Source organism: Salarias fasciatus, chromosome 12 (genome assembly GCF_902148845.1).
Source record: "Salarias fasciatus chromosome 12, fSalaFa1.1, whole genome shotgun sequence".
NCBI classification, from domain to species: Eukaryota; Metazoa; Chordata; class Actinopteri; order Blenniiformes; family Blenniidae; genus Salarias; species Salarias fasciatus.
Window position 1 is genome coordinate 25,070,427 of NC_043756.1, and position 12,627 is coordinate 25,083,053.

Here is a 12,627-nt window from a genome sequence, read left to right on the forward strand (position 1 = left end):
TGGGGTGAACGGGTATCGGAAAAACAAATTACTGTGGAGTCTGGTTTCTGAAAACTGTTGGGTCCAAAAAATGTTGGATTTATCACCTGAAGAAAATAGCCAGAGTCCGCCCGTTTCTCTCTCAGGCCAGTACAGAGGTGCTAATGCATGCTTTTATCTCTTGTAGATTAGATTATTGTAATGCCTTGCTCTCTGGTCTTCCCCAAAAGAACATTTCAAACTTACAACTATTACAAAACTCAGCCGCTCGCGCGCTGACGAGGACCAGGGGGCGGCCCCACATTACACCGGTTTTACAGTCGCTGCATTGGCTCCCTGTCCGTTTCAGGATCGATTTTAAAGTTCTCTTATTAGTTTTTAAATGTCTTAACGGCCTTGCGCCTTCTTATTTAACTGATTTGTTTTTACCCTATCGACCCTCGCGGGCCCTGAGGTCCTCTGGCAACGGCTTATTGTGTGTTCCTAAAACTAGAACCAAGACTCATGGCGAGGCGGCTTTTAGCCACTACGGCCCCCGCCTGTGGAACAGCCTGCCAGAGAACCTCAGGACCGCAGAGACTGTTATTTTTAAAAGGAGGTTGAAAACACACCTTTTTTATCAGGCTTTTAACTGACCTTTTATAGTCCTCTTATTCCATCTTTACTTATGTAATTTTATTCTATTTTATTATGTACTTTTAACTTGTTTTACTTTTTTACTTTGTAATCCTATCTCACTACTTTATTTTAATTTCGTATCATATTTTATCACGTTTTAGCTGTTTAATCTCAGTGTTTCCTCAGGGGGGGTCCTTCACACCAGGAGTTGGTCCCGGTCCAATGTTGGGGTTACTGCGCCCGGGTCCTCTGGTCCCGGCTGGCCTGGGGGGTCCACACTTTGGTGTGCGGGTTCCCTTGGTCCCTTGGCCTAAATCAACCGCACCGTGTTGCTGTTTCCATGGAAAAGGACACCGTTTTCCGAACTGAGTAAAAATGCAAAAAAATCTGAGTTTTCATTTGAAATGCTGAGTGAATGTTGAGTTAGCTGTGTGAAACATCAGGAGACATATCAGGAACACTTCCTCCTTCACTTGTTGGGAGATTTCTGCATTTTTATTTGCTTTCAGGACATTTAAATTCAACATTCCAACGCTCATGGAAAAATAGCTCAAAGTGGTTTCTGAATATTTTCACCCTCCTCTGCAATCCAACTCTCGATTTCAAAGCACTGCTCTGAATTTTAACACTTCATTTGAATGTGCAAATCTGACTTTGACGACCTCCGATCAGATGAATCCCCCCCCCCAAAAGAGTCCTGGACAACAAATCTTTTATGGTTGACAGAAAACAACAAAAAAAACCTTCCAATCAACAGCAGCTAATCACTTCATTTATGAAAGAAATGACCAGAAAACAATAAGAAAGTGGGTGAAGAGACTGAAGAGCCTCACTCTCCCATTGAACACTGTTAAATGTAACAGACTTTCAAAACCTGTAGAAAAATCTGGAGTGATTCTCTTCCAGCCTTCCATAAACACACCACACAACTATCGTCTACTTCATGCCAAAAATACTGCATAGATAATAACTGCAAAGGTTAAAAAAGTGTGAATAATACTGTAGAAACGAAACATTAAATACTACAAAATATATATATATATACAGTGGTGTTTTAAACTATGTGCTATGCACCTAACCGTGTGCATGATTATAAACACATTTTAACGTGTGCAGAAAATTAAATATTTCAGACGTCCATCAGAATGTTCATGTGGAAAAATTCCTTGGTTGAAAACAGTTCATGTAGTGAAAAAAAAAAAAAAAAACAACCTAAAACATGTTTAAAGGTCGATCTGAGAAGCGAGGTTCCACAGCTCGGTCTCGTCGTGCAGCTTCACCTCGGCGGTGAGAAAGAAAACTTTCAAATACATTTCAGACTTCTTTCTCTCCGTCAGCGTGAGGCCAAGAACCAAAGACAAACCTCAACGTGACGACGGAAAGAAAGACAGTGGGGAAAAACAGTTCAGCTCGTTTTTCTTTACAGTGATTGGCCAGAATTACAACTCCTGGCTTCCTGTTTGATCAATGGAAAGATCGAAGATCTTTTTAAAATAAAACTCTAATTTTCATTGCAACAAACATTCAGACATGTCTGAAAAGTAAAGCTGATGTAAATAAAGTTAGTGTCGAATGCTTCCTTGATTTTTATTGTCAGTGAATTGTGAGAAATAATCTGAGGCTATCCTGTAATACCAAACTGAACCACCAGATGGTGTGATAAGTGTGTTTTCTGCCCCATAAAGAAAAAAAAAAACTAACTGCTCATAACAGAGAGATCTTCATCAGCACCTCCAGCTTTGGATGTCCTGACTGGACAGATTTGACTGGAAACTGCTAGCAGCACCGCAGCTACAGTGTGGAATACTTTAAGGTAGACCTTGAGAAGAGTCCAACCTCCCCCCTCCCCGTAACATACGGTGGTTTGAAGATGACAGAGGATTCAAGAAGCTACGGATGCTAAGAGGCTGAAAGACGCTTCGCTGAGGAAACCTTGAATAAAAACCTCCAGAGAGCAGGAGCAGTCAAGCCCACATCTGATGATTTGTCACTGAAGGCCGTTTATGCAACGCTTCAAGTGAAAACGCATCGTTTTTGCTTTGTAGTTTGTAGTTTCAAAAAAACTCTGCTGTCTCACACAGAAACTTTGTAACAAGGATGTTCATTTCCAGGGAAATGACAGAAACACTGAGAACATCGTCATGTAAACAGACGCTGAAAATACACAAAGAGGGTTTAGCATTTTCACTTGAAACTGTGGCCGTGTGAACGGGGCCTCGGAGAATACGAGCTGAGATGTTTCTCTTCTTTATGACCGTGCTGCACCCAGCGGAGTCCTGACACAACAATATGACCAGGTCAAGTTAAACAAGGCTCCCGAAGTGACGCTCATCTGGTTTTAAATCTGCGTTTCATAATGATCTCAATTTTACTGGTTTGTGCGACTGGAGCCTTCAGATTTAAAAATCCCAGAGCGAGTGAGGAAAGGATGGGAAACCCCCCCCCAAACCACCGTTTTGTTGATTTTCTAAACAAATCTGGATTTTCTTCAAAGCCAAATCTGGATTTTCCATGTTGCATACAGCACTCAGTGCTCATGTCCAACACGAGGTCAAGCAGGGCTGTTTGGATGGACATCATCAGATATGGAGTGGACCATTATAACCAAAACCAGCTGGATCTGGCTGTGATTTACTGACAAAGGGCTGAAGGTGCTGTGTGTTCCTGAGGCCGGCGCCATGGAACCTGGATCTCCTGATGCGGTCTTCTCTGGGCGGTGAGTTGGCGGTCAGACGTTGCTGGTTCTGGTCTTGCCCTTGGCTCCGCCTCCCGGGCTGCTCTTGCTGTCGGACTTCTTGCCGGGAGAGTTCTGACAGGCGGGTTTGACTCCGGAGCCCGACGGCGTTCCGCCGCTGTTGCTGTTGTTGTGGTTTGTGTTTCCGCTCAGCGTCTCCATGATGGAGCGGAAGGTGCCAAACGGCCTCTTGCTCTCAGAGGCGCCGGTGGAAGTCCTGTCCTTCCCGTGGGCCACCCTGGCCGGCTCGGCTTCCTGGCCAGAGCTCTTGTGGACCTGCTCGTCGAAGGTCACTCTCAGCTTGAGGTTCTGGGAGGTCTTCCTGCGTGACGAGGGGGACTTCAGGGCGCTCTTAGGGCTGGTTGCGGCCTTCTGACCGTCGTGGAAATCTCCGGGAGCGTCTGGCGTCTTGTTCCCGGCGGCCTCGGGGTCGCAGGAGGTGGGCGACGGGTTGTAACCGATGCTGTCCACGGACTTGGACCCGGTGAGACAGAACGCCAGCTTCTTCTCGGCCGACGAGGCGGCGGCGGAGGAAGGCAGGTGCTTCCTCATCATCAGCTGCAGGTGGTTGGACGCCGGCTCCTCCTCTGCGATCGGCAGGTGGCATGGCCTCTCGGGCCGCGCCGCGCCGCCGGGGGTTTTCCCTTCCTCCGCCGGGTACCCGTCCGAGTCGGACTCGCTCAGGGAGCGCTGCATGATCTGCTTGAGTCTGGCGAGCTTGAGCTCTCTGCGCTCCGCCAGCGCCGGCCTGCGGCCCCCAGGGGCCCCGGGGCCCGCCGGGGGGGCTCGATCCCGGGCACAGAGGGGCTCCGACGCGTCCTTCCCCAGGAGCTGCCGCAGCACCGAGTCAGAAGCCACGCCTCCCTGACGGACCGACCACTGGCCGTCTCCGGGCGTCCCCTCGGCCGTCAGCATCATCTCCGGCCACGCCTCCACCGGCGGCTGATGGGAGCTGGAAGCACAGATCACATCAACGTGAGCACGACCGCCGGCTCTGCTCTCACAGCAGCCTCCGACACCCGACACCCGATGGATGCTGCCCTACTTAACATTCAGCGGGTGATTAAATGTCAGGATTAGATTTCTTTGGAGGTTTTCACTTCGAGAGCTGGTGAGTGTGTGGAGGCTACCTGGAGGATCGAGACGGGGTCCCCTCCACCTTGCTGGGCTCCATCAGTCTCTGCAGCTGTTTCTGTAACACCACCCGGTCTGCCGCCTGTCTGCAGGACACACGAACACGGCAGATCAGCTGAACAACCTCTCCCTTCCTTGAAAAAGGCGGCAGTGGGACGGCCCGCTGTCGTTCTGTTGCACAAACATCAACTCACTCGTTGAGCTGCTTGGTGAGCTTGACGACCTGCGACGCCAGCGACATGCAGGTCTCCACCACCACCAGGTAGCGGGCGCAGGTGGTGTGGCCCTGCCGCTCGGCACTCTGGGAGGGTCGCTCCCCCTGCTGGTTCTGCACCGTCACGTTGGAGCCGTACTCCACCAGAGTCTGCACACACACACACACACACACACACACACACCGCAGCATTATCACGGCTCCTCCTGTGACACTGTGATAATCACATCACTTCCTGTTTCGGCCGTCCTGCATGATTTAGACGAGCAGCTACGACTTGCTGTGAGGAAGGTTCCTTGGTGTTGAAGCGGCTCACCTGTATGCAGGTGAGGTGTCCGTACTGCGCCGCGACGTGCACCGCGGAGTTCCCGTTCTGGTCCAGCTCGTCCAGAGAGATGGCCTGTTCCTGCATGAACTGAAGCAGCCACAGCAGCACCTTCTCCTGCACAGACCAGCAACGTCACAGGGTCAAGAAAGACCCCAGAAAGAAGTTTCCTTTCCGAGCTGTGTGTAGATTTATGTAGCAATGTGTTGGTGTGTGTGTGTGTGTGTGTGTGTGTGTGTGTGTGTGTGTGTGTGTGTGTGTGTGTGAGACGGTGTGTGTTACCTGTCCGTAACGGGCAGCATAGTGAATCAAACTGGGATGTTCTCTGGTGCAGCTCAGCTCTGCTATGGCCTCCGTCTCACTCACCATCCACCTCACACACTCCAGATGACCGTTCTGCAACACACACACACACACACACACACACACACACACACACACACTCAGTAATGCCATTTTGTTGGTCTCAGAGAATAAACGAGCGTGTGGTTGATACGAGCCAATCAGGATCCAGCACAGAGTGGAGCTGCTTGTCTGGAGATAACACACTTCCTGTCTGGCAGCCAATCAAAAGCCCCGTTTCCACTACAGGCTCGACACAACACAGTCTGCTCCCCGTTTACACCTTCCCCTGCTCAGGACTTTTTCCCCGACATCCTGCTGCGGCAACAATAGCTGATGTTGACATTTACATGGATTTTATCACAGAAAAGCATCGTCTGCAGCAGAGGTGTCAAACATATGGCCTGTGGACCAAATCCGGCCCCTGGTAAACCTCACTGCTTGACAAAGAAGACGTGGACTGACCCAGTTTGATAAAAGCAGTCTCCGATTCATCAACAGCAACCTGTTGTTGATGAATCGGAGACAGAAGAGTGAGTCAACAGATCAGAGACAGTTCCTTACTCCTGATGAACCTCCATCATTTCTCTGTTTCTTCACTTTTTCAGGACACTTTTCTGTAGAGCCTTTTTCCTGTTTCATCTGTTTGTTTTATTGAATTTGAGTCTTTTTCTTTTCTTTGTAGCCGTTAGTAGTTCACCCCCCAACACACACACACACACACACACACACTTTTAGTCTTTTTTTTTTTTTTAGTAACTTTTTTCCCCTCTTTAAATGATCCACAATTTCATTATGTATTTGTTCCTTTTTGCACAAAAGCAAAGAAAGACACTGATGTGCTGAAACTTGACCTTAATGCTTTTCTCGGACACGTCCAGCTCCTCCTCACCGAGCGGCTGCTCACAAGCCGTCAGACCCAGGGACGTGAGGGAGGAGTTTCATGTCATAAAACCCAGAAATACAGTCGCACTTTTCCAAACTGGTTTCTGGTTTTGCAGAGACTGAAGTCTTCGTCACTGATGAATTGACCAACCTCCCAAACTGACTTCCTGTGAGCTTTATTCATTCATATGATCACAGAAAACACAACGCAGTCATTGGAAGACTTTTAACTGGGAAAATCAGCAAGTGGACGAGAGGGAGGAAAGGAGAGACTTCCTGTAACAGGAAGAAACCTGCAGAACTTCAGGCCTCAGGGTTTGCTGTGTGACCTGCAGTGAGCTGTGAGTCGCCCCGCAGGCCACGTGTTGGAACACTGCTGCTTGAAGGGGTGCGGTAGAGCGCAGACACACTGACCTTGACCCCCAGGCCGGCGGGGGTGAGCTGCTGGCTGTTGCGCTCGTTGAGGCCGTCCTCCCCCATCAGGGAGGTGAGGTGCTGCAGGCAGTCAGCGTGACCCTGACAGGCCGAGATGTGGAGCAGGTTGTTCCCGTCCTCGTCTCGAATCAGCTCCAGGTTATCAGCCGCCAGGTGGGGCTGCAGGGGGAGGAGGAGAAGGGGGAGATTAAGCACCGTGAGGAAGAAGAGGAGAAATGAGGTGGAGGCGTGAAGCTCACCAGCAGTGAGATCTGTCCCTCTCGGACGATGTTGATGATGTTCTGGTTCTTCTTGGTCTCCTCGTCCACCTCCCCTCCTGCTCCCCCAAAGCCCCGGGGCCCTCCTCCGCCTCCTCCCTGCCCCGGGGCCCAGGGTTTGGAGGCATCCTGCCTCCCCGGCAGGGGGAACATGAGCCCAGCGCCCCCCGGGGGCTCCACGCCGCCCCTCTGGCTCTGGGACTCCGGGAAGACGCGTGCAGACAGCAGCTTGTCTGGAAATCAAGACTCGGTTTATCCGGTTGTTTGTCGGGGAAGACGAGTCCCGGGCCGGCGAGGGGATACCTGCGTCTGTGAAGGAGGACAGCGAGGAGGAGCAGCTGAGGAGGCCGGAGGACAGCAGCTCCGACTGGTAGCCTCCCCCGCCGGGGGAACGGTGCAGGTGGTGGAGGTCTGGATCCATCGACTTGGACTTCCTCAGGTCAGACCACTTCACCGGAGAGAGAACGCAGTACTGCGGGAGACAGGTGTGTCAAAGGTCAGGTTAGGGTTCGGTATGGGGATCCACTACAGACCCCCAACAGTCAGAGGACTTACCTGCGTCTGCGAGCTGCCGCTGCCCAGGCTCAGGGGCTCGTTGTGGGCCAAAGAGGAGGTCTTCAGAGTTCCTCCTCGGTTCCTCTCCAGGGTCCCTCCCCCCAGGTTGCTCCCGGACGCTGAGCGCTTGTCGTGAGGCACGCGGGGCAGCGTGGACATCTGCTGGCTGGACTTGATGTACGGCACATCCAGGATCTCGTCCATGTCCAGGTCATAGTGCTCCAGCTCCCCGAACAGAGCCTGAGGGTTGTTGGCCCCACCCCCTCCCCCTCCCCCCAGGCTCTTCGCCTTCCCCTCCGGCCCCTCGGAGGCGCCGAGCGCGGAGGCGAGCTTGTCCAAGCCGGGGTCGTCCTTGGCGCCGCCCTCGGCCGGCTCGCCTTGAAGCGGCCCCTGGCCCTGGACCTTGCCGTCGGGGTCCGAGTCGGTGGTCTCCGGCTGGTGCTTCAGAGGGGACACCCGCTTCACTGGCCGGAACTTGCTGTGGACCTCGGCGAGCCCCGTGGGCTTCATCCCCCCGCCGCCGTGACAGGACACGCCGCGGTTCCAGTTGATGGCCGGAGCTGCAGGAAGACGCCGTCGTGAGTAGTCTAACACAACTCAATGGTTCCCAAAGTGCGGCCTACGGCACCCAAGAGGCCGCCGTCATTCATCATACGGATAAAAAACATTCCGCTAATTTCTAACTACTGCAAGTTCGCAAAGACAAACGACGATCATCAGCTCATCTTCATACTGAATTACTCTGTGTCTGGAACAAATGATTCAAGCCTTCAGTCAGGGTTTAGAACACAGAAGGCTCCATGACCTCTGACCTACAGTAATGTGTGTGGTTACCTGGTCTGTCCTCTGCTGGGCCATCGCTCCTCCTGGACAGCTCCGGTATGCTCTTCAGGGACGAGACGCAGTACTGAGGACAGAGAGAGGGAGACACGTTGCAGCTAAGAGCTCTGTAGGGGTGAGGGCTGGGTTCAGCTCTGGTCTTTGACCCAGTCTGGAGTCCCGCTGAACGAGGGCTTTTCCTTCATACTGACCACTGAATCATCAGAGAAGTCGATCTCGTCCAGGTCCAGGTATTCAGGAGCCTCCATCTCCACACCGCATCGTCGGCCTCCCCAGCAGCTGCAGAGAACAAGAGCGCCGTGAGCGCACAGCGTAGCGGAGAGGCTGCTGTGGACACCCGGGCTCAAACGAGCATCGACTGTACAGACAGTGCACTAAAGTCTCCTTTAACCGTTTTCTTTGGTGTCCAGAACAGATGAGCATGGAAGGAATTAATACATTTCATATACGAGCACCCTGCATGTAAAGTTCTACTCCAAACCAAGGAGAACACAGACCGCCTCAAAACACTGCGGCACACGGATGTTAAACCGTGACGTGTGGTCGGAGAGCATCTGTGATCTCTTATATACTGAGAACCGACGCAAGTACAACACGGTCTGTGGGGTTTTCACAATGTTTCGCTTTCACTGCTTACTGGAAAACAACAGGCAGATTAATCAGAGATGGGAATTGGCCCCGGAGAGATCACAAGAAGGAGCAATAACATACCAGCCACGAGTTTCACGTCATCAGGTGCTGCACCTACAATAAGATCCAGATGTGCAGGGGGAGCGTTTGGTAACTTTAGTCCTGCTCTCTGGAAACAAGCTGCATTGTGAGTCCAAATTCAGAAGCTAATGAGCTTTGCTCTGATGGAAAAAAAAAAAAAAGTTGTTTCGATGCATTTCCTTTGCTAAAAGACTGAAGCAAGAAAAGTAAAAATATACACACCAAAAAAGAAAAACACTCCAGAGATTTCCACACACTAAAAATAACTTAAAATACTTCTTGACGTACTAAAATGTCCAAACCAACATTTGAATGAAACTGCAGAGTCTCCATGTCGAGCGGAGCTTTTTTCAGACTGCGTGGGAGTTACCGCAGAACCTACCCGGCCAAAATAAAAACCCTCTGATTGCAGCTTAGAGAAACACCCGGGTCCTTGATAACAACCGTTTGAGCCTGGAGCACAGATCAAAAAACAAAACAAAACAAAACAAAAAAAAAAACAGGGAGTTGAAGTGAGGAGGACGACGGACGCGGCGGTGTTTATTCAAAGAGCTGACAAATCCAAAACCTTCCAAAATACTCAAAAAAGAAATGTTTTTCCCTGGTCTGATTCCTCTTTCTTCAGTTTGGCTTATATATAAACTATCAGAGCTGAAACACAGAGTATCCACGGACTCCGCCGATCTGGTTCCACTTTTTGTTTGTTGAACTGGTGTAAAAATAGCAGCCATGAGAACCGGGACCTGAAAAAACTGAAAACTCAGTGTGGGGTCACGGAGTTCGACAACATTCTCCAGCAGAACCGAGCAGACTGTGGACGGCCTGCAGACGGCCTTCTGACGGCCCGCTGACCGGCCTGCAGACGGCCTTCTGACGGCCCGCTGACCGGCCTGCAGACGGCCTTGGAACAGTCTCCAAATTCAGCTTTCAAACTCTCAGAGCGGCGGAAGATTAAGATTAAAGGCCCATGGATCTGAACACATAGGATATAAAATGGTTAAAATACTTGAAATCAACTGTTTCTGGAGTGTTTTTCTTTGCTTGAGCTAGTAAACATCTTAATTAAAATGCTCATTTTCAGACGGAGAAATGAGTCACCACCACTAACATCTCTACTCCGAGCCACAACGCTTTTTAACACGACACTCACACGGGTGCAGACAGATGTTTCCTTCATAAAGCCGGCCGGTTTGAGCTGCTCTCTGCAGAACGCAGTGCCCCAATGTGTGGAGATGATCGTTAAAGTTCAAACTCCTGCTCATAAAACTATAGCACTTAATCCATTTCAATAAAACATTCACAAATAACCTTTTATACATTAAATTATTTGGGGTAAATCTCAAAAACTTAATTCTAGTAATGTCTTTTTCGCTTCATTAGAGAGAATTTGCATGTTTAGCAGCTCCAAACCACTGTTAGTCTGTGGAAAATGTTCAATTGTAGGAAAAACAGCTCTTTTGTTCATAAATTCTCTGCTATCGACTATTCTCTGAGGCAGCAACGTTTCATGTGAAAAGCCATGGTTTTTGCGTTTCTGTTCAAGGAAAGTTTCACGTTCACACGACAGAGGCGTAGAATATTGTTCAGTTAGAGTGCCGGGCCAGGAGTTGGTACTGTTGTGTGTTTTCTGGAATGAAACCACACACACACACACACTGGACAGACCACCAAGTGACTGTCAGCTCTACAACTACCAGCAGCAGGTCCAGGAGAATCTGGACCAGGTCCAGCACCGGGACCAGGAGAATCTGGACCAGGTCTAGTACCAGGTCCAGGGGAATCTGGACTGGGAGTCATGGCAGTCTAGGAAAACCCTGTTCTCACTGCCCCTCTGCTGAGCATGTGCAGAACATCGAGAGTACATCAGGCAGTATGAGTAAATTCTAGAAGTGTGCTGAATCCATTGTAGTGGTGTCCACAGTCTGAGTGGAGCTCAAATGGAAAAACAGAGGGACAGTCCGGTCCGAGTCAGTAAGAAGATCAGGTTTAAAGGTGAAAGTTTCTGAGTCTGAGAAAGCAGAGAAGCACAACAAATCACTTTACAGTGGGACACCACAGTCTGACTAATCAATGGAGAAAATGAGAATCAGATCTGATCCTGCAGGGTGAGAGCACAGATCCCTGGGTGAGAGGAGAGGCCCCGGGGGGTTAGATCCTCCCGGGTGAAAGCAGAGACCCTGCCGGGTCGCCCCCTTTAATCCTGGGATCAGCAGCAGCTCTGATTAGCTCCGCTAGCAGGCTAGCTGCGGCTAACGGGCTAGCAGCGGGGAAAACTGGGTCAAACAGGGAGAAGAAAACACAAGAAAAGAAGACATGCGGCCGGGCGGGAGGAGCCCCGTGCTCACCGTGTCGAAGCGAGGCAGCCGCGGCCGGTCGTGGAGCGGGGACACGCGGGGGAGAAGCGGGGAGAAGCCGCCCGCCGCTGCTCGGATCCAGCTGTTTTTCTGCTGCTGTCGCCTCGAAGAAAAGCACAAAGACTGACATATGGAGCGCAGAGAGGAGGCGGCGAGACGACCTCTCACTCCCACCGCTTTTCACAGCACCACGGCTTTCTGAGGAGAACTACACCATTGATCGATTGCAGTGGATTTCACACACATATACAGCCCATAATACTATCAAACTTACTTACTTTCTTACTTACTTACTTACTTACTTACTTACTTACTTACTTACTTACTTACTTACTTAATTACTTGCTGACTTACCAAAAGGGGACTGGAAAAAATGATTTCTTGGTACACTTGTTCAAACAAGCTACACTAAAATTAGCATTTTTTTTTTTGTTTAGTTTTATCGGATGTCTTTGATCTTAAGTTTTCATATAAGACATCATATATTCAGTTTTTATGTGTTACCTGAAAAAAATGCAATAATAACTGATAAATAAGTGAATCCTCCTCTGTTATTATGCTGTTATTTCCACAGTTCCTGTGAGTTGATGAGTCATCTCTCTGAGAGAGGATCTTTGCAGAGCGCAGCCGGAAGAAGTGGAGCCGCTCCACAGGTCTGAAAGCCTTAGAATAAAAGGACCGTTACTCCTGAAGATGGATGGATGGATGGATGGATGGATGGAGCTGCCGTTATTACATGATCCTCCTTCATTTCTTTCAGATTTCTTCAGAGAATGCGACAAATCGAACATGATGTGAAAAGAACTTCCCACAAGGCTGAATTCACACACACACACACACACACACACACACACACACACACACACACACACACACACACATATATATATATATATATATATATATATATATATCCTTCCTTGTGATGTTCCTGTCACTGGGGATTGCTACATCCATCACTGCTGTTCTTTTCTGAAGTTTATCCACCACTGCTATGTCAGGCTGGTTGGCTATCGCCAGTTTGTCATTTCTGAATCGTGAAGTCCCACAGGATCTTGGCTTGGTTGTTCTACACCACATTCGTGTGCTGCATCTACACTCGGGGGGGTCTCCAGTTCATCGATGTTTCTGTATACTATGCCTTCACCTTGGTTCTGGCGTTCCATGTCTGCCTTTCCTGCCAGCATCTTGCACCATACTGTGATGTGCTGTACTGTTTCAGGGGCTTCCCGTCTCAGTCTGCT

At 49.9% G+C, this 12,627-nt stretch overlaps 1 protein-coding gene across 1 annotated transcript; it reads right to left on the minus strand.

Moving 5' to 3' along the window:
• Positions 1 to 1,115: 1,115 nt before the first annotated feature.
• On the minus strand, positions 1,116 to 11,487 carry LOC115398601 (synphilin-1-like). The gene is made up of 12 exons (XM_030105448.1): positions 11,375 to 11,487; positions 8,510 to 8,597; positions 8,313 to 8,385; positions 7,479 to 8,038; positions 7,227 to 7,395; positions 6,906 to 7,156; positions 6,646 to 6,825; positions 5,287 to 5,400; positions 4,996 to 5,121; positions 4,660 to 4,829; positions 4,462 to 4,551; positions 1,116 to 4,283 (listed from the first exon to the last, which is right to left on the minus strand). Exons 2-12 carry the CDS (start codon positions 8,564 to 8,566, stop codon positions 3,326 to 3,328), a joined length of 2,748 nt encoding a protein of 915 aa, XP_029961308.1. The 5' UTR covers positions 8,567 to 8,597; positions 11,375 to 11,487; the 3' UTR covers positions 1,116 to 3,325.
• Positions 11,488 to 12,627: the final 1,140 nt, after the last annotated feature.